The sequence below is a fragment of the Thunnus albacares genome, chromosome 11, assembly GCF_914725855.1.
Source record: "Thunnus albacares chromosome 11, fThuAlb1.1, whole genome shotgun sequence".
Taxonomy (NCBI): Eukaryota; Metazoa; Chordata; class Actinopteri; order Scombriformes; family Scombridae; genus Thunnus; species Thunnus albacares.
In genome coordinates this window covers 7,887,398-7,907,385 of record NC_058116.1, presented here as the reverse complement: position 1 = coordinate 7,907,385, position 19,988 = coordinate 7,887,398, and the positions used below count along the sequence as shown (strand labels likewise).

At 41.0% G+C, this 19,988-nt stretch overlaps 4 protein-coding genes across 5 annotated transcripts; 2 read left to right on the top strand and 2 right to left on the bottom strand.

The window, feature by feature from the left end:
* Positions 1-75: 75 nt before the first annotated feature.
* On the top strand, positions 76-4,658 carry dbr1 (debranching RNA lariats 1). Of its 2 annotated transcripts, XM_044365642.1 has the most exons (10): positions 76-242; positions 1,321-1,392; positions 1,470-1,667; positions 1,756-1,880; positions 1,969-2,049; positions 2,132-2,217; positions 2,316-2,540; positions 2,641-2,718; positions 2,819-2,964; positions 3,730-4,658. In XM_044365642.1, the coding sequence occupies exons 3-10, from the start codon at positions 1,471-1,473 to the stop codon at positions 4,484-4,486; spliced, it is 1,695 nt and encodes a 564-aa protein (XP_044221577.1). In that variant the 5' UTR covers positions 76-242; positions 1,321-1,392; position 1,470; the 3' UTR covers positions 4,487-4,658. The 2 variants fall into 2 exon arrangements, with proteins under 2 accessions (XP_044221577.1, XP_044221578.1); XM_044365643.1 differs by lacking the exon at positions 1,321-1,392 and having other exon boundaries at positions 1,453-1,667.
* Positions 4,659-4,799: 141 nt separating this feature from the next.
* On the bottom strand, positions 4,800-10,616 carry rab5b (RAB5B, member RAS oncogene family). The gene is made up of 6 exons (XM_044365644.1): positions 10,498-10,616; positions 9,342-9,658; positions 9,080-9,231; positions 8,567-8,689; positions 7,848-7,941; positions 4,800-7,445 (listed from the first exon to the last, which is right to left on the bottom strand). The coding sequence occupies exons 2-6, from the start codon at positions 9,505-9,507 to the stop codon at positions 7,330-7,332; spliced, it is 651 nt and encodes a 216-aa protein (XP_044221579.1). The 5' UTR covers positions 9,508-9,658; positions 10,498-10,616; the 3' UTR covers positions 4,800-7,329.
* Positions 10,617-11,027: 411 nt separating this feature from the next.
* Positions 11,028-17,318, top strand: lcmt2 (leucine carboxyl methyltransferase 2). Its single transcript, XM_044366005.1, has 14 exons — positions 11,028-11,206; positions 12,175-12,299; positions 13,474-13,555; positions 13,678-13,858; positions 13,965-14,121; positions 14,305-14,494; positions 14,661-14,768; positions 14,911-14,998; positions 15,103-15,330; positions 15,502-15,747; positions 15,840-15,937; positions 16,068-16,255; positions 16,400-16,535; positions 16,748-17,318. The coding sequence occupies exons 1-14, from the start codon at positions 11,159-11,161 to the stop codon at positions 16,910-16,912; spliced, it is 2,040 nt and encodes a 679-aa protein (XP_044221940.1). The 5' UTR covers positions 11,028-11,158; the 3' UTR covers positions 16,913-17,318.
* A 12-nt stretch (positions 17,319-17,330) lies between these two features.
* crygs2 (crystallin, gamma S2) lies at positions 17,331-19,981 on the bottom strand. Its single transcript, XM_044366250.1, has 3 exons — positions 19,975-19,981; positions 18,363-18,634; positions 17,331-17,610 (listed from the first exon to the last, which is right to left on the bottom strand). Exons 1-3 carry the CDS (start codon positions 19,979-19,981, stop codon positions 17,338-17,340), a joined length of 552 nt encoding a protein of 183 aa, XP_044222185.1. The 3' UTR covers positions 17,331-17,337.
* Positions 19,982-19,988: the final 7 nt, after the last annotated feature.

Genomic DNA, 19,988 nt, shown 5'->3' with positions numbered 1-19,988 from the left:
CTAAACAATGTATAAAAAGACAAAAAATTGCTGTTCACAAATTTCGTGGAATCTGCTGCCAATGTTCAAAGACTGGTTTACGCATGCGCATTGTGGGGATAGACCGGATAGACGCGGGGTGCAAAAATGCATTCAATCGTGGCTCTGTTACCTTTTAGCAGAACCATGTGTTTTCTGTAAGTTTGTAACTTATCGCTGCATAAGACTGGACAAACACACTCTGCATTTAGTAATTCATCTTTGTAAGTACTCAGTTTGTTCGCTTATTTTCTTGTGGTATGCTTGTGAGAGGGTTATCGTCCCACTTGTTTACTGTCGGGTCGTTTCAACAACGTGATGTGACGTTATGTTACATTAAATTAACTACTAGCTCTGCATGTTATGTTCTGTAGTCTAATTTTAGCTGCTACGGTGCTAATAAAGCATTGTGGCTGCAGGTAACTACACGGAATAGACAACATATTGTAAAGGCCTTGAGAGAAAACTCATATTAGATTGAATGTCAAGTAGCAGCAGTCCTTATCTGTCAGATAAAAAAACAGGTCTGGCACTACTTTCATATGCAAGTTTTCAAAGCAACTAGAGGCCACAAAGAGCTCCCAAAAGACTAAAGTAATTGTGCTCTAATGTCTTGTGCATCGCTATACATTTAACGTGTGTAAAGTGGTGTCCAGGTTTAACTTCTGTTCTCCTGACTTTCGTTTCCCGGGGTGGTTTGCCGCGAAAGCTTCGTTCATTCTTTGTTGACAGATGAAACATGACACTGGGATTAATGTCCATGTGATGATTTAAAGTGGTGTCTGCCACAGCACTGGGCTGTACAATTTGAGCCACTGATTAATTTATTTCTAGCAACTGATAGTCCAAGTTAAAAACAATTATTATGTTAAACAAATACTATTAATAGCCGTGAATAACGCTAAGAGGAAACTTACTACTAAATAAAAGATACCTGCTTGATTTAACTAACGCAGACTTCTAAAGCCTCATGTTAACATTGGCTGAACTGGAAATTTCTTTGCAGCTGGTATGTACAGCAACCAACACTGCTTTTATTGTACATATGGAGATATGAGGATTGTTGCAAGACATAGTTATAAGTTAAAAGTTATGTCATTGAATCAAAAAAAACGTTATAACTGAATTTCCTTTTCATTGCCTGCTGTTCTCTTTCTGTTTATATTTCACTTGTATAAACTGGACATTTAGTTTCCTAACCTACTTCATTAAAGTTACTGCTCTCTTGTCACAACTGGTACTTTTTATTGAAATAAATGTCATCACTAACGCTTTGAACTTTGTTTCTGTTTGTGTCCCTAGAGATCACCTAAAAGTTTATTTACAAAGGAGCAGGCCTTAGCATCTCTCCGTGTGGAGGCTGACAGCCACTAGGTGAGCAAAAAATACAAACCACCCCTCACTGTGAATGTGAATTTCTCTGGGAATCCACAGCTTACCTGTTTGTGCAGCATGAAGATTGCAGTTGAAGGCTGTTGCCATGGTGAGCTGGACAAGATCTACGAGACCATTGGCTATCTGGAGAAGAAAGAAGGGGTGAAGGTGGACCTGCTGCTTTGCTGTGGTGACTTCCAAGCAGTGAGAAATGAAGGAGACATGAAGTGCATGGCGGTACCAGCCAAGTACAGAATGATGCAGACATTTTACAAGTTAGTATATCTTTGATTTTTCATGTTTAAAAAGTGCAGGATGAGAGTGAGAACATTTAAAACTTTGATATTACTGTCTTTGTTGCAGGTACTATTCTGGAGAGAAGAAAGCTCCGGTACTGACTATCTTCATCGGTGGGAACCACGAGGCTTCCAATCACCTGCAGGAGCTGCCTTATGGAGGCTGGGTGGCACCCAACATTTATTACCTGGGTAAGAACCAACAGACAATAGATGCTATTATTCTGTCTACCTGCCTGTTCTGTTGGTTCCCATGCTTGACTTGACCATATGTCCATAGGTTACGCTGGTGTTGTTCGCTACAAAGGTATAAGAATTGGTGGTTTATCTGGAATCTTCAAATCCCAAGACTACAGAAAGGGTGAGTTTATTTTTTTACCATCTGAATGGATGAAGTTCTACACACTAGGCAGTGTATTTACAAGGAACATGTGCTCTTTCAGGTCACCATGAAGTACCTCCATACAACCCCGATACTCTGCGAAGCGTATACCACATCCGAAATATCGAGGTGTTCAAACTAAAACAGGTAAATATCATAGATTCAACTTGTTCTCTTGCACAGTGCTCAAAAGATTTATTTATCTAAAGAATGTGTATTAATTCATAAATGTTTTTTCCACTTAGATCCATATGCCCATAGACATTTTCATGAGCCACGACTGGCCTCGTGGAATATACAACTATGGAAGTAAAGGGGAATTGTTGCGAAAGAAGAAGTTTCTGCGTCAGGAAGTGGAGACGAACACACTGGGGAGTCCTGCTGCTGCAGAGCTTCTAGCCCACCTCCAGCCAAGCTACTGGTTCTCTGCACATCTTCACGTCAAATTCGCAGCCCTTATGCAGCATCCGGTAACTAACTAGCCGTATTGCTGCTAATGTCAGTGTTGATACATTTTTACATTAATGTACCAATATATTACGCCAACTAAGTGAAATCTTTAATCTTTAGCCTAAAGGTAACGCTGCCCCACGTGTAACCAAATTCCTGTCTCTGGATAAATGTCTGCCTCATAGGGAGTTCTTACAGGTGAGAGAACGTTCTGTTGTTGGATATACAAAGGCCACAGTCTCATTTAAGTTGTAGAGATGAGTGTTTTTAAGCAATGAGATATACATTTGTGTTGCAGATCGTGGACATTCCAGAGAGGCCGGGTTCATCTGAGGGTCTGGAGTATGATCCAGAATGGCTTGCTATTCTTAAGGCCACCAACAGTTTACAGAGGACCACCCCTCACCCCTGGAACCCTCCAGAGAATAATGGGCTGCATGAACGGTACATAGATATTTAGACATGAAATTATTAGTGAAACAAATGCAGGCAGATTAAGTGTTCCATGAGGTGAAAAAGCCATTTAATTTTGTGAAGAGGCGTGTTGGAGTTTGAGCTTTACAAATTGAGATAAACGTTATCTCGATGAAACAACACACAATCAGCTACAAGCAGTAAAATGTTTGTGACTAAAGCCAATCATGACATCATGCCATTTGCACTTACTTTTATAAATCAGGCCTTACAAGTAAAGCAAGCCTGAAACAGTTGAACTTAATGCACCAAGTGAATTGTTACCCACTGGGAGGGAATCTTACTTACATCAAACTGTTGCCAGTGCCTTGTGCTGTCATGAAGAAATCGTATATTTATATATTCTAAGGCTGTGACTGATGATTATTTTCATTATCAATTAATCTGCTAATTATTTTTTGTCAATAAAATAATCACTTATAATCATTTGGTCTAAAATATCTTAGAAAATTACACCAATCACAATTTCCAAAAGCCCCATGTGATAAGTAGTTTGCTTTGTACAACTAATCGGTTCACCATCATAAAAGACAAGACAAGTTTGAAACAGGTCATGTTCAGGATTGTTTTTTTTTAAGTTAAAGTCAATTGGTTATCAAAATAATGCAGAATAATTTTCTGTTATTTGAATAAATTGACTAGTTGCTGTCAATTCACTCTCATATTTCTGCAGCTGTTGGACTAACGTTGTGGTTCATGCTCTCTTGTATGATGTGGATTGTCTATAACCATCAGGTGGGACTTCAGAGCTTCAGAAGAAGCTATGATGCAGGTGGTAGAGGATCTCAGCGGTGAACTTGCCATTCCAGACAACTTTAGCCGGACTGTACCAGCCTATGACCCCAACAAGCCCCAATACCATGCCACCCCGAGCTATAACACCAACCCCCAGACAACTGAACTCTGTGCCACTTTTGGTCTCACAGACCTCTATGCCCGGGCCGGGCACAGAGGTGACGAAGTTCAGGGCCGTGGCGTAGGGGATGAGGAAGATGATGATGATGCAGATAGCGTAGGAAGCGTGGACGAGCCCAGCGAGTACCCGACAGACACTTCAGGATTGTCAAGTTCATTTAATCCTGATGAGATCACAATAGAGGATGAGTGGGAGGAAGAGGAGGGTAAGGAAGAGGCTAAGAGCAGGTCTGATTCGAAGGGAGATAAGGTCTCCGCTTTACCTGTTGTTGAAATCCACACTCCGAGCCGTATGGTCCTGCCCAAACCCAAATCTGATGTCTCACCCACTCACCTGCCCTACCTAATGAACCTGCCACCTCCCTCCCACTCTACCCCAGAAGCTACCCGCCCCCACTCTGAGGCAGAGCGGGAAGGACTCTGTGAGGGCAGTGACGAAGATGCCACAGCTGCACGTATCTTAAAACGTACCAGCGATGAGACCGGGGATCCTGGCAGTAGGGGCACAGCCCCCAGGATCAAACGCAGGAACCAGGTCATTTACACAACAGTGGAGGATGACCAGTGTGAGGATTAGGGATCAGGGTGAGACAAGACAAAAGGTGAGGAATCACTCCAAGCCGTTTGTCACAGAGTGTACAATCCTCCATTAGTTTAAATCGATGTGTAAAACTTGGTATGGATTTATGTATTTACTGCCTGCCTTTTTTTTATACAGCCACTGACGCACGCTGTACAAAACAGAGGTATGGCTTTAATAAAAAAGCAGATTATACATGGCAAAAAGTAGTTTCTGGATTCAGTTTCTACAGAAAGGCAGTTATAGCCAGAGAATTGTTGTCTTTGTTAATGTTTATGGAAATTATCACCTTTTTATATATTTTTATCTGTAAAGGTAAGTTTTAGAAAACAGATATTTCTGAGTTTAATTTCTTTTTTTTTTTTTTTAGTAAATGTAATTTCAAGACAATAGCAATGATAAGAGGATGGAAAATTAAAATATCTTTTTTTTAAATGAATTGACGACATCATAATTTTTCATTGTACAGCCATTTGACACATGCTGAAGAGGAATTAACGATGTGCGGCTGTCAAATGTCTTTTGTTTCTTTTATCCAAGGCATGAGGAAAGTGAGGGGAAAAAAAAAAAAGCAATCAGTATTCTACACTCAAAGCGCCATTCACAGCTTTATTCAACACTATACATACTCTGGGTGCTGATGTAAAATCAAGTCTTGTTTTTAATGACCTTTTTCGTCTTAATTACACAGACCACTGAACTTAGTTGTGATCACAGAAGAATGAGCAAGTGAATCTATTTATCGTGAAAAGCGAGCTGATGAACTGTCAATGTCCCTGTAGGAAGAATAAATCATTATAGCTTTGAAATGAATACTGATTGAAATTAGCATTATCTCATTTCGAGACCCTTCATTAGTTCATCACATATTTATCAGAATGTCTAATTGTTAAAATAAGGCTTTCCTGGACACAAATAATTGTTTAAATCAAACAGATTTATAACATTGATTAGAGTCCTTAAACAATCCATTCCCGGGTCACAAGTGTGCTCTGATAAAATTAACATACACTTTCATTAAAATTCAGACAATACCATAATATATATAACATACAGTGTGTTCGACAAGATCTCTTTACATCCATACAAAGAGCCAATACAGTTTAGCCTAATGACACGGTGCCAAGTTATTGGTTTATAGTACAAGCCAATGTCAGGGAAATGGTTTTCCTGCACTTTGCCTACAACGCACACACTTGATTCACAGAAAAGAAAACTGGGAATAGGCACTTCTGTTTTTTTTTTTGTTTTGTTTTGTTTTCATCAATTCTTTCCTCGTTTTCATCAGCCAAGCTTTGGACAGCAACCAAGCACACAACTGTTTTAAGAGCATCATATCAAGTATAATGAATCGGTAAAAGCATTTAAGATCACTATGAGTTCATTTTCACCAACAACTTAGCCTCAGGACAAGGAACAGATGAGGGGCACATTAAACACAAGATGGGCAGATGCTCTTCTACATGGCATAGAAGTGTATTACGAGTCTCACATTTTGTTATCTTCCCGCCTTTCATTCTGTCCTCTTTCATCTATGAAACTGAAAAGGGCAGAGAAGGAGTGTTTAGCAGTTCTACAAGGACACTGGCCACCAATATGTCATTTCTCTCAAGCCAGTCTTTCCTCCTGGGCAGAATTATAGATTAGATCCAGTGCTACTTTAGTTTGTTTGAGGAATGTGTTCTCTGCCATAAACATGTATTTACTTACAGCTAACAGATTCCTGCAAACATATTATAATATTTTAAGCCATGTGACTACATACATTCCATATCAAACCTTTATTGCTGCTGTTAAGAGCTACAACCTGTGCTTCCAACCATCACTACGAGCACTCAACCAAGGCATTGCAACCGCAAAAATACTAATGGGACACACAGCAACCTTTCAATAAACAAGCAAGTCTATTGGGGGCTTAGTGTTTGTATCTATGAGAAACACAATGGTCAATCTTTTATGAACAAACAATCCTATGAAATCAGAACTTTGAAGGAGTTTAATGAAAATGCCTCACATATTGAGTTTGTGTTTCTGACTGGACAAGTAGAGAAGAGAAGTCAAAACACCGGACAATAAATACGCACTATTTGACTGACATTGGGTAAACCGCCATGTGTCTTATCAGATGTGGGCATCGGCACAGAGGGATGTCAGGCAGGATAAGGGATAAGGTACTACGGGATCATTCCAGGGCTACGATATGTGTCAATATTCACAGCAGGATTTGATTGATTCAGGAATAAGAAGAGGCAAAGCTCTAACAAAAGGAGATGAAAGAAGCAGGCGCAACCTAACCATTTGGCTTCTTTATTTTATGTGTCGGCCCTTTTTTTTTTTTTTTTTCCCTTCCTTTTCTTGGCAACTCGCCAACATGTGCTGCTCATTTTGTACATGTTACGCAATCAAACGGCTGTGACTAAAATGATGCAAGGCAGAATGACAAAAGAAAATTCACAATTAGTGCTAAATACTACAAAAGACTTGCCACTGTCCTCCACATTCTTTATTTTCCTTCTCTCCAACTCAGTCTTCACTATACCTCTCCTTTTTGATTTCCAAAAGCAGAATCTCAGTTCGTGGTCACAAGACACAGATGTGAAACATTGCGTCTTTCTCCTCCATCTCTGTCTGCTCTTTCCTTCCTCTTATTCTCTCCTTTGAATTTCTGTCGCTGAATTTCTGTCTGCTCGAACAGGAGGATGAATGGAGGGTGAGGTGGTGAGTGGATAGTGGGTTTCCCCACATCAGGCCCACCCCTGTAAGTTGGTTGAAGGAGACAGGATGGTTGAAGGGCTGTGGTGGTGTTGATGGTGGAATACTGGTGGGGTAGTTGTTGAGGTCTAATTCCCACCACAGCAGGCTCGGGTAGAGTGGGCATCTGGGTCCTGGAGGTTGACTCCCCGGTGTCGTGCTGCATGTGTAGGATTTTGGGTGTCTGTTTTTGGCATCTTTTTTGCTACATTAAGAAAAAGTAAGATTTTGTGACACATTAATCTCAGTTTGTATCAAAATTAACAAAAGAAGATAGCGCAGCCTTTGCAGATGTATGCCCTATACATACATTCTTCTTGAGGAAATATTGAAATATTTAGAAATGTCTGGTAATCCCTTCAAGGATTCTTGGATCTGATTTGCATCAAAAATATATTCACTTGTTTACTGGCCCATGGACTAACTTCCCACCAAATTTCATTTAAGTATGTGTGCAGGTTTTTGACATATGCTGCTAACTACCAGACAAACAACCAGCACCAAGCGCATTAACTTTAGTTGACAGAGATAATGACTCCTATAGACTAAATCTCATTTTTTGTAAATAAGCCAAGTTTTTGTTGAGAGTAAACAAAGGGACACTCACCAATAGCCAGGAAGAGCTCATTGACGTTCATGGCTGTCTTTGCAGAAGTCTCCATAAACAGCAGGCCAGTGTCTTCCGCATATGTCTGGGCCTCCTTTACCACACATCACAAACAAATACAAATGTAACATCAGCAGCAATTTGAAAGACAGCATACACCAAAAACAGCCTGAAAAATATCTACAAATAGCAGGAACTCTGACGAGACCAAACACATATATGAACTGTGACGTGCCTTCTCTAACAGATAAGGCTTTCTAACAAAATTGCTCTTGAATGCAGCTTTTCCACCAGTATTTGTATGTAAATATGTTTTAAGCCCAAGATATAGACATCGCCACTGTCTGATTTAACAGATCCTTGCTTTTTGAAAAATTGTGTGCATCAGCACGGACCTGATTTCCACTCCCACATTTAGCCACAGATGAACATACAATAAAAATGCTAAATCAACTGTTTGCATTTGAACACCTCCACCTGGTCCACCAGTTTGTCAATTAAAATAACTGCAAAGGAAAAACTGAATTTCATCAAATTCCATCGCTTATGTCAGCACCAACTTCACCAGCCTCACACATGACTGCAGCTCTTATAGCATCCTTAGTGCCAATAATATTAATTAATTCAGCAGTAATTACCATCCAACTTCAGAAAGGTGCCCGGTTATGATTTAGTTAAGGCTATTGCCCTCAAACAGGGGTCGGACAGGAGTGTGTTACCTCATACTCCACTAGTCTCTTCTCTGCCAAGTCAGCCTTGTTCCCGGCCAGGGCAATAACAATGTTAGGACTGGCCTGCCTCTGCAGCTCCTTCACCCAGGCCTTGGCTCTTTCAAAAGTCTCCTGCACAAACACAACACCAAGGTCATACGAATCACCAACACACATGTAAATACTGAGCGAAAAATGACAGAATGAATAATACATACATATCAGTTAGGGGACAAACTGCTCACCTCAGCAAAGAACAGCAAAGATGTTGTTGACATAAGCTGGGCAGTATATTGCTGTTATATTAATATAGTAATATCAGATTGTCTGGGATTTTGGTTATCTAATATTGTGATGTAGGTTAAATTACTTCTCTGGCTTTAAAGTCTGTGTTACAGTTAAGTAAAGCAATTTCTTCACTTATTTGACTGTTTTAGTTGAGTGAAATAAACCATGAATGGCTGACAGACACTTCTGTATGCCTCAATAGTGATTCTGCAGAATAATTTGTTTATATCATACCGGCTTGGTGATGTCAAAGACCACAATAGCAGCCTGAGCCCCACGGTAGTACATGGGAGCCAGACTATGGTATCGCTCTTGTCCTGCAGTGTCCCAGATCTCAAACTTCACTGTGGTATCATCTAGACACACTGACTGGGCCAGGAATGCAGCTGGGACATAAAAGGAAATAAGAACAGGTTACCAGGTACTCCTAAAACCTTCAACTTCTTCTTTGCTTCACACACACACACACACACTGTTCACATTTTTCAGTCGTCACCTCCAATGGTTGTCTCCTGAAACTCATCAAATTGTCCCTTGACGAAACGCAGCACCAGGCTGGACTTGCCCACGGCCATGTCGCCCAGCAGCACCAACTTGAACTGGCAGATCTTGGTCTGTGGTAGTGTGCCGTTGGAGCGGCCACCACTCCCTCTGGAGCTCATACTGACCCGCGTAGGAGACAGCAGGGGGACTGGGCCTCCTCCCTGGGGTGGAGACAGGTACTTCTGGGGTATCACTCACTTTGCACTGCCTCCAGGAGTGAAGTCAAGTCTCCCTGATGATGTCTTGATCTCTCTTCTCTCCTTGTTTTGTCTGTGTTAAGAAGTTAAAGGTTTTGTTTTTTTGGTGCAGGGTTATGCCTTACCTCACATATACTTTGTCTCTAAAGATTAAGGTTATATAAGGAAGATGAAGATCTGGCGTGACATCAAGGAATATCAAGTCACAGGTCTGTGTTGAAACTGCACTGCTTTGCATTTACCCGGCCTAAATGTCTACTGTGTTTTTACTTCATACACACTTTAATTTCTTTCTCAAGGCAACAAAAGCCTCTGCCAGCAGATCAATAATGTCTGTAATGCCAGCAGATAATAATGAAGATTGGGATTACAAAGAGGAAGAGGAGGGGGGTTCTTTACCATGAAACCACAGAATAGCAAGACACAAGTTTGCATTGCCACTGCATTGCTTTATATTTACCAGCCTTGAATGTCGACTGTGTTCAAGGAATTTGAGCTGAAAATATTGTCCAATTCCCAGCTGGTCTCAAGCTGTGACAGTAGAGTTTAACAGGGACGCTGCGCCTCCTCACAAACAACAATGCTGAACATCCATCACTGCAGTAAATTAGTCATTGAAACATCACTCAAACCTCATCGTCATGTTGTGAAGTGACTTGACAGAAGGAAACTGCAATCGCCCTGCATTCCCGCACTATGTCACAACTGACGTTACTCCCACAGTAATGTTATCAGATCATCAACCCCTTATCGTGCGTTTATGTGCTAACGGGACACCGCTCCGACCACTCCGGTCGGACGAGACTAAACTGAATTAAAGCTTTATTTTTCGACGCCCAGCTCATAATAAAAGTACTACTTGATCATCTGAATAGCGTGGACTTACTGAGAGGAAAACATAAAAATATTTACCGTTAAAATTGACGTTTCGGCAGCGCAGGTATCTGAGGCTTTTAGCCTGACTGTTGACAATTTGGCTACATCAGCTGGTAACACAAAATGTGAACACTTCCTGTAAACTAGCGCAGGCGCACTGAGTGCCGCATTGTCAAGTCTGTTCCGATCACCCGCATTACCAACGGTCACTTTATTGACCAATATTAGTATTACTACCGTTAATACTACTATTACTATATTACTACTGTTAATATAACCACTGTTAATACTACATTACTATATTAGTTGTTCAGTTTCGACTACATTTGGTCAACGGAACAGAAGATAACATATTTTTAATTACAATGAAAAGTACAAGGAATAATGAACATAACCTAATACTCCTGTATTCATACGTAGTAGTCACTCTAAATGTGTGAATAATGTGAATGTGCTTCTGAGCGCTTTGGGCCATGACAGAGAGCTTTATTGCTGCGGCCTCCAGTCCGCATGGGGCGCTGGAGCTCAGGTGGCTGGAGGCACCCGGAAGTCCTCACCAAGTGAAGGACTGTTTGAAATGTTTTCATCAGTGGAGGAATAGTGATCAGCCTCTCTATCAACACTCATGTAATACGCTTGTATATTATGTACTGGACTGAAACTTACCTGTTAGGTGAAGTGACAGCTCACTGACGTTATGCCAACGACAAACAGAAAGAAGCAGAAGCAGGGGAGAGACACGGCGGTGAGGTTTATTCCTTCATTAAATAAACAGCGAAATAAACCTGACATATAAATCATGTTTAATCACTTGCTGTGAGCCTAGTACAAATTTGAGGTGTTTTGATGAGAGGGAATTATTGGAAATACTTTTTACTCCTCTACATCTATTTGACAGCCGAAATGAGTACTTACAATTTAGATAGTTAGATTTTATGTTTTATGCAAAGTTTGAGCTTTAATGTAAATTATGATGCATGCCATTCACAGGGAAAGTTTTTTCTGCAATGCTTTTACATTTGATAATTTAAGTACATATTGCCAATTATACTACTGTAAATAAGAGCGTAAATAAATATAATTATAACCATTATATGAACCACTTACAGTACTTATATCCTCTTTCTCCCTCATTAAAAATTCCAGAATCTATGGATATGCAAATATTTTTCATTTCATAAGTTTAACTGCTGGATGCAAGATACTCCTCCTCTCCTACTTCACTGTAAAGTCCATTATCAGTGTTTGTGCACTGGAGGCTTCAAGTTTCCACATCACATTTGTGTAGGCCTAAATTAAATATTGGACCAGAATTAGCTTCCAAACTAGTTGTGATGTCACACCCCTAAAGATTTTTAATGAGCAGAGAGAAACTTTCCACTTTCAGCAGATGAAAATGTGAAATGTGAAAACAGCCTTCCAGTGTCAAACTCTGCACATCCATCATTCTGCACAGTGAAGCTCAAACATACAACTGAAGGAGCAGTTGTATGTTTGAAGAAAAAAACATACAGTATGTTTGAGTGGAGGGGGACTTAAGTAACATTTTCAGTAGAGGATTTTTACTTGCAATGGAGTATGTTTACAGTGTTGTATGGCTAAATTTACTTACTGAGTATCTAAATACTTACACTGGCAAAAAGTAAATGAAACCGGACACAGGGTTGGACATTCAGGCTTATGATGGCTCTGTGTTTTTGTTGCTCTACCCAGGTACAAGGAACCAATGACAGCAGTGTGGTGAGCAAGGTGTCTGCTGCAGCACAGGGCTATTTCCAGGATGTCTTCCTCCAACACTTTGTCTCCAAAGTGGCCAGGAGAGCCCCGCTCATTAACAGGTCAGCAGGAATCTCAATCTTGTCGTAGGTGCAATCTACGACAAGAATGCATGGATCTCAGTAATCTAGGACATAACCTGCAGTGACAAGTTTGGGATAGGATGTAATAACTCATACAGTGCAGTAGTTATAGCAGCACAATAAGTTGCAGTCATAGAGGGTGATAGTGTGGTCATCATCACATTTTATATCATGAAATAATTTGCAGAGTAGGATTAAAATTATGTAAATAAAAACATACCTAGTAATGTGTCCAAAGACTTAGTGTATACATAACAAATCAGTAGTTATACAACTAAGGATTATTTTAATTATCAGTAAATCTGCTGATTATTTTCTCAAATAATTGATTAATCATTTTGTCCATTAAATGTCAGAAAATAGTGAAATTGCCTGTTATAATTTCTTAGAGCCTAAAGTGATGTCTTCAAATTATTTGTTTTTTTGATCAGCAGTCAGATATTCAGTTTACTATCATGTATTACACAGGAAAGAAGCTGCAACCAGCAAATATTTGGAATTTCTGCTTAAAAAATGACTAACACAATTATTCAATCATCGAAGTAGTTGCTGTTAATTTTCTGTCGATTGATTAATTGATTAATTGTTGCATCTCTACAAATCAGTGTCAAGAAATAATGATCAGAGACTAAACAGCAGTAGTGGCAGGATTCCTGTCAAGTCCTAAATAAGGCATTGAGGGGAGCAATTATTTTATTATTAATTAATCTACTGATAATTATTTCAATTTATTGATTAATCGTGTGTGTAACGTGGTGTATAAAATGTCAAACAGTAGTGAAAAATGGCCCTCAAATTTCTCAAAGCCCAAGACAACATTGCATGTTTAGTCATACCAACAGTCCAAAATCCAAAAATATTCAATTTACAATGATATAGAAGCATATATAGGCTAAGTTACAAGCTAATAATAATTGTAATAATTGATATAGTAATCATTCTGTCTATGTACATTCTGTTTGTGTAAGGTCGTGTTTACCCTACATACACACAGATTGTAGAATACAGTGAAGTCACAAATGTGGTATTCACCCATTACACTTTGGATAAAAGTATCCATCTAAGGCCTTAGAAAATGTATTTACACTATATAATAGTAACAGTAATAATGTGTTGTCCAAATTGAAGCCTTGACTTTAATTACATGCTTTAGGGGCTACTATGTGCGCTGGAGAGCTGTTGACCACTGTGTTAAGAGATTTCTACAGATTACTGAAAACTGCCCCGTAAGACAGGCAAGTTAACTGCTTATTGTCCATCATTATTTTGTATAGAAAGTTTGAAGATATGTGTATTTCATATCCTATTCACCTTTCTTTTCTCGCTTCCTCTGTCATTATGTTTCCCCTTTTTCTAGATTTTGTCTTTGGGCGCAGGGTTCGACTCTTTGTATTTTCGACTACATGCAGAAGGAGCGCTTGACAGGGCTGTTGTGTTTGAAGTGGATTTCCCAGATGTCACTCGGCGTAAGGCGGCCCTGATCACTTCTAATATTACACTGAAGGGGATGCTGGACCCTCAATTACCTTCTCTTACAGGTTAGTCAATTCATTTGCACACAGCACACTTTCACTCCAGCTAAAAATCCATGTGTTATATACGTTTTGCTAGATTTCATAACCGTGTGTGTGTGTGTGTCTTTAGGCCCTTTATATATGTCCAGTAGTCATTACCGTCTGTTAGGGGTGGATGTTCGAGAGGAGTCTCAGGTTGAAGAGGCTCTAGGGACGGCTGGGCTGGAGTGGGCTGCCCCTACTCTAATTCTCTCTGAAGTGGTGCTTACCTACATGGAAACACAACGGTAAGCGCTATGTGTACATTAAATGTGGGCTAGGACTTCATAAGCATGTATTTTGATTCAGTGCAAGCTACAATAGTTACATGATCACTAGCAGAATGATCAGCTTTATGATCCTAGCTGTATTCATGACAGCAGTTAAGTGAAGGTTTTGTTTGTAGCAGTTGTATGTTGTGTGTCTTCCAGGTCAGATGCTGTCATTAGTTGGGCAGCAAAGCTCCTGCCCCAGTCACTCTTTGTGATGTATGAGCAAATCCATCCCCACGATCCTTTCGGTCGGATCATGCAAGATCATTTTCTGAAACTGAATTCAACTCTACATGCCCTTCAGCAATACCCAGATGCTGCTGCACAGACAGACAGGTTCCTGGACAAGGCCAGTATGCAGACAACATACTTATTACTGCGTCTCGTCAATGTTGACACACTTCTAATAAAATATTACAGTATATGCAACAGATGTGGGATTTTTTGTGAGGGAAGCTCAAATTTTTAATCTGATGGAGTGTTGGGGTTTCAGTAAATATGTTTTTTGTCTTCAGGGCTGGGAGCAGTGTGTGTGTCTGGATATGAATGACTTCTACCTGACGCTGGTTCCTGAGGAGGAGAGACACAGAGTGGAAAACCTGGAGCCTTTTGATGAGTATGAGGTAAGCCGTCAAAAATGTGTATGCATGTTCTTGTTTTGTGATGTTGTGTTTGTTCTCTGTTTTATACTTTTGTAAAATCACATCATACTTTACAGTCATAATATTCAACAGAATGATTCAGTCTGTGTCTGTCCAAACTTAGGAGTGGCACCAGAAATGTTCCCACTATTTCATCCTCACTGCATGTCGAGGTTCTTTGACAGCACAGGCTTTACTCACGCATCCTCCAGGTAGTTTTATAATATCTTTGAGTCACTCGTCATCTTCTGGAAGTCAGAATGTGTTTCCTAACTATGTATTTCTGTTTTTTTGTGTGTGTGTTTGTTTTCCTCAGCATCGCCGGTTTCATCCATAATCCCATCTTGGAGCCCCATAGCCCTGACTGTGAGGACAATACCGGTTTGTATGGAGGGGCTGGGGATGGCTTCCACCTTGGTGAACACAGGGCAGGTCCTGCTAACAGGAGGCTCCAGCAGAGTAGGCAGGGGGGCGGTAGCTAGGGTCTTCCTCAGAGGCCTCGAAGGCTGGAGATCCATCAGTGTGGAACCCCCAGTAGATTTGGGTGAGAGCGCTCTTTGCTTTTGATGTGCAGTTTTCTGTCAGTAGGAATTTTTCACTCTTACACTACATTTAAAGAGAATGTGCAAAGGCAGGACAAATTCATGAAAAGTTGATATCAGCTTGAATCAGAAATTTGTGTGAACAGTTGGTTGTTATGTTGCCTTCCCACCAGGTGTCCGATTATACCACACAGCTACCTCTGTTCCTGGAGGAGGCACTGTGGTATACGGAGGTCGCTCCTCTCCACTCAACCCAGTCAGAGGCCTTTTCAAAATAACCCTTCATCCCTGTGGTCCACCTGGTTCTCTAGACACAGAGGACCAAGGTGCAGTGAAACTTTGTGAGGAGCAAATAGTTTGTACAGGTGATCCACCACTGCCAAGATGGAGGCACACTGCTACTACAGTCAGTCACAAAGGTAAAGTAGGAACCTCTCTCGCTGTTTGTCACTTCTTTACTTTCTTCCTTGCTTGCTTATGATACAATCAAGCCTTATCATTTTTTCTATAGGAAAAGACTTCCTGTTTGTGTTTGGTGGAAAAAACGAGTCAGAGGCTGTTTTGAGTGATGGCTACTTCTTGTGTCTAGAGCAGCAGCACTGGACTGAGGTTTGCTGCTCCCCTATACATTTCTAGTCTTTATGAATAGTTTTTTTAAAATTTCACACACTCTGATTGCATATAAAATATCTTTTCTCTTTCCACTTGTTATCACATTGTGTGCATGTATTATTTACAGATTCCAGTAGAGGGCACAGCCCCAGAGGCCCGCCATTCCCATACAGCATGTTCATACCAGGGAGGTGCAGTGGTGTTTGGAGGACTGGGAAAAAGTGGGGTGCCACTAGGGGATACAGTAGTGTTAAGGCCCATTGAGAGAGGATTCTGCTGGGAAAGAATAGCAGTGGAGCCCCCTCCCTTTCCCAGGTCTGTTGTTTCCCAAAGTCACTGACAAAACTTTCACATCATTCAGTTTCTAAAAACAAAAATACAAGGCCATCCTGATGTTTCTACTTAAGAAAACCATCCACTAAAGAGCAATAGGAGCTGACGTTCTGTTCTTTGTTTTAGGTACTCCCATTCTGCCCATGTGATTGGTGAAAAGCTGGTTGTGGTGGGTGGAGTTTGGCTGCATTCAGTTGGTGTACCTGGTGTTCTAGTGATCAACCTCACCACAGGCAGCAGTGTGGAGTTCAGTCTGGACACGGTCAGTTAACATTTATTAACCTAATGGATTCACAGCAATAATTCTGTGTGAAACTCAGTGCCGGTTACTGTATGCATACATGCACCTCAGGTTCTAATGGCTTGGGCTTAGTGGGTCTATGCCAGGACAATGAATTTTCAATTTTCATGAAACATCAAGATAGATCCATTAGAAATGATACTGAATAATAAACTGTATTCTACCATCTTTAGACCTCAGTACCATGGCCTCTGATGCTCCACTCATTCTGCTCGGAGCTGACGGACCAAGAAAACCCTGAGCTGCTACTGATTGGTGGAGGAGGAAATTGTTTCTCCTTTGGGACTCATTTCAACCCTCAGCCTGTCACTGTGGACCTGAGACCTGTGCTGGGATAAAGTATCTTAAAGTGCTTCTTTGAGATTGTATAGGATTTCAAATCAGCCACTCAAACTTAAGAGATACTGTCATCTAAGCTTGAACCATTGGACATGTCAGGCAGGATGAAATACATAAACATGAATTATTTGAGGAATTTTCTATAGAGCTTACTTCAGGCCTGATGTACACTGTTGAAGGGTCCAGACAAGCATGAATGAATTGAGGATGTTTAAGTATGCAAGTGCCAGAAAATACATAAACAGATAAACACATCATGAATAGAAAATCCAAAGAATGTTTTCTGCTTAATGGACAGGTTTTTATTTGGTTGACCTCAGTTCAAAATCATAAAATTAGTCAAACATACAGTAGACTCGCAATGTCCTGTCATAGATCATAGAAGGTCTGTTTGTTTGACTTGTTTGTTTGGATGGAGGGTAAATCATTCAGTGAAGCGCCTGAAGGACTGGACTGTAGGACTGACAGCACCCCAGTCACCAGGCTTGCGGTATTCCCCCTTCTCCAGGAAGTACTGGCGCCCACGGTAGTTGGGGTGCTCGTAGAAGACCCACCAGCCGTCAAAGACCTTACAGGAGTTGACCTCCCTCCAGCGGAACTTCTCCAGGAGTGAGGGACAGTCCTCTGTGGCCTCGAAGGCCTGGCCCCCGAAGTCTGCCTTCTCATACAGCTGCATCTTGTACAGGGACCCGCTGGTCTGGAAGGTGACGGGAGATGGTAGGGGTTTGGGAGTGGAGAGTGGTGGAGGGGTGGTTAGTGCAGTGCAGGGGGTTGGGAAAGAACGGGGAGGGGATGTGGGGTGAGAGAAACAGGGAAGGGGGGATATATAGGGAGATGAAATTTGCATCCAACGAAAGATGAAAATCTCTTTTTAGCATTGCTACATGATTAGTCATCATGGTGAACTAGCCTTCGTAGAGTTTGTACTCTGTGTATTTGGCATGATCTATCACATCAGTTAGAGAACCGACTTTAATCAACACCACCCATTATTGTTTGCAGAGTGTTTGCTCATTGTTTTGTGCCTTTATAAATAGTACAAAACTGTACACATACAGCTCGTACTCTAGATTGATTTTTGTATGAAAGCAGTGTCCCTGAATCTGCCTGCAGGCAATGGGTCGGCTGAATGTTAGCCGGACGAAAGCTTGATCATCCATATAGACTGACCGAGGTATTGGTCTCCATTGACAAAGCCCTGCAGCCACTGTTAGCATAAATACCATAGCATGACCTCTGTCATGTGCCCATACTGTATTACTTCTCCGCTGCCCGCTGGCTTTACTCTCTCCTGCACTCTGTTGCTTTTATCAGTTCACTTAGACTTCTGAATGTCTGTACAGGTTAGTGGTTAATTAAGAGATCTACTTGCACATTAATTAGGGGGCGTCAGCGTGTCAAATAGATCTCAGCAGCAGCAGATCAGATCATAGGCGATGGCTGACTTACAAAGTGGACCATCTTGCAGGAGCTGAGGCGGTCGTTGAGGCCCATCCAGCGCTGGTATTCTGGGTACTCCCCCCTGGTTAGGACATACTGGTAGCCCATGTAGTTGGGCCTCTCATACACCACCCAGGCTCCACTCTCCACCCGGATGGAGTTGCAGCGGCTCAGGTAAGCATGGAAATCTGAGCAGTCGCTGTCACACTCATAGCGGCGGCCCTGGAAATTCTTGTCCTCGTAGAAGACAATCTGAAGGACAACACATACCAGTCTTGAATCTTATCCAGGTTTCACATTTTGTGCGATACATTTTCTAATAGGTGGTTCAACTTAGAAATGTCAGATATTTTATGAGCAAAGCTTACTTTAAAGTGTTTTGTTATCCTTTATAAAAAGCTCTTTTGACATGGGAAAGCCTTCAATAACATTCTTTTAACAATGTTTTTCAGTGCTCCAATGGACAGTGCACCTTTAACCATCACCTGAATAAAAGCCCTCATCACCTGAGTACCTCAGACAACTGGCCAGTCCAGTCAACAACTCTACTGAGAATCCATTTCAAACTCGCCTCACATATAAAGCAAATTAAAATAGGCTCAAGGTTTAAGAATACTAACCCCCAATAAGCCCTGCAGAGAAACCACACTATTATACTCACCACCTACATGCCATAATATCATATTAGTCTGCCTATACCTGTGCCAATATCAGTCCCACTTTGTCTTAACTCACCCTGCCCATGTTGGATAAAATGTGAGGGATCGCCTTGGTGATGTTAAGTGATGGTTGTAGTGTTTCCCCTGAGGTCTCGATGTTGCACTGGATCACCACCAGTCCCTTTTATATCCCTGCTTTCCCACGTTTATAAACAGCAACAGTGGACGCAAAAGGGGAACAATCGCTTTGTCATGAAAATGAGATCCAAAAATTGAGTCAGTGATTCTAGTGCTATTCAGTTTTTCCAGAAAAGCGAGGAAGGATTACGGCATAATGGCTGGGCATGGTAAGCGTCCATTGACCCCACTTGTCTACTGGCTGGGTCCAGTGCCCACCCCCCTCTCCCGTTCTCGCACCATATTACACATGCCAGCTCCACCAGCTTGCCCCCACCTGGCGAGGACCTGCCAACTCATGACTTATTTCTGCCTTATGGATGAATCCAGATACAGCAGTGTTCGGTGGTGGAAGAAGTACTCAGATCCTTTTCTTACAGTAATTAAAAGTAGCAATACCACAGTTCTAAAATGCACCGTTATAAGTGAAAGTCTTAGTTAAGACAATGAGTGAGTAGCATTTTTCAATCTGGATTACTATTAGTGATGTATTCATATGTAAGCAGCATTTACTGTTGAAGTTGGTCAATGTGGAGCTAATTTTGACTTTATATTGTAGGATTGTTCAGTCCAAAGTTGTGTCATAATTAGCAAGAATGTAGTCTTAACAGCAAAATAAACTATATATTATCTGTCAAATAAACCTAGTGGAGCAATAAGAACAGTATTTCCCTCTGAAATGTAGTGGAGTAGAAGTATAAATAAGCATGAAATGGAAATACTCAAATAAAGTACAAATACCACAAAATTGTGTGTAAGTACCATTGTGGAGTAAGAGTACTTACCGTACATTCCACCA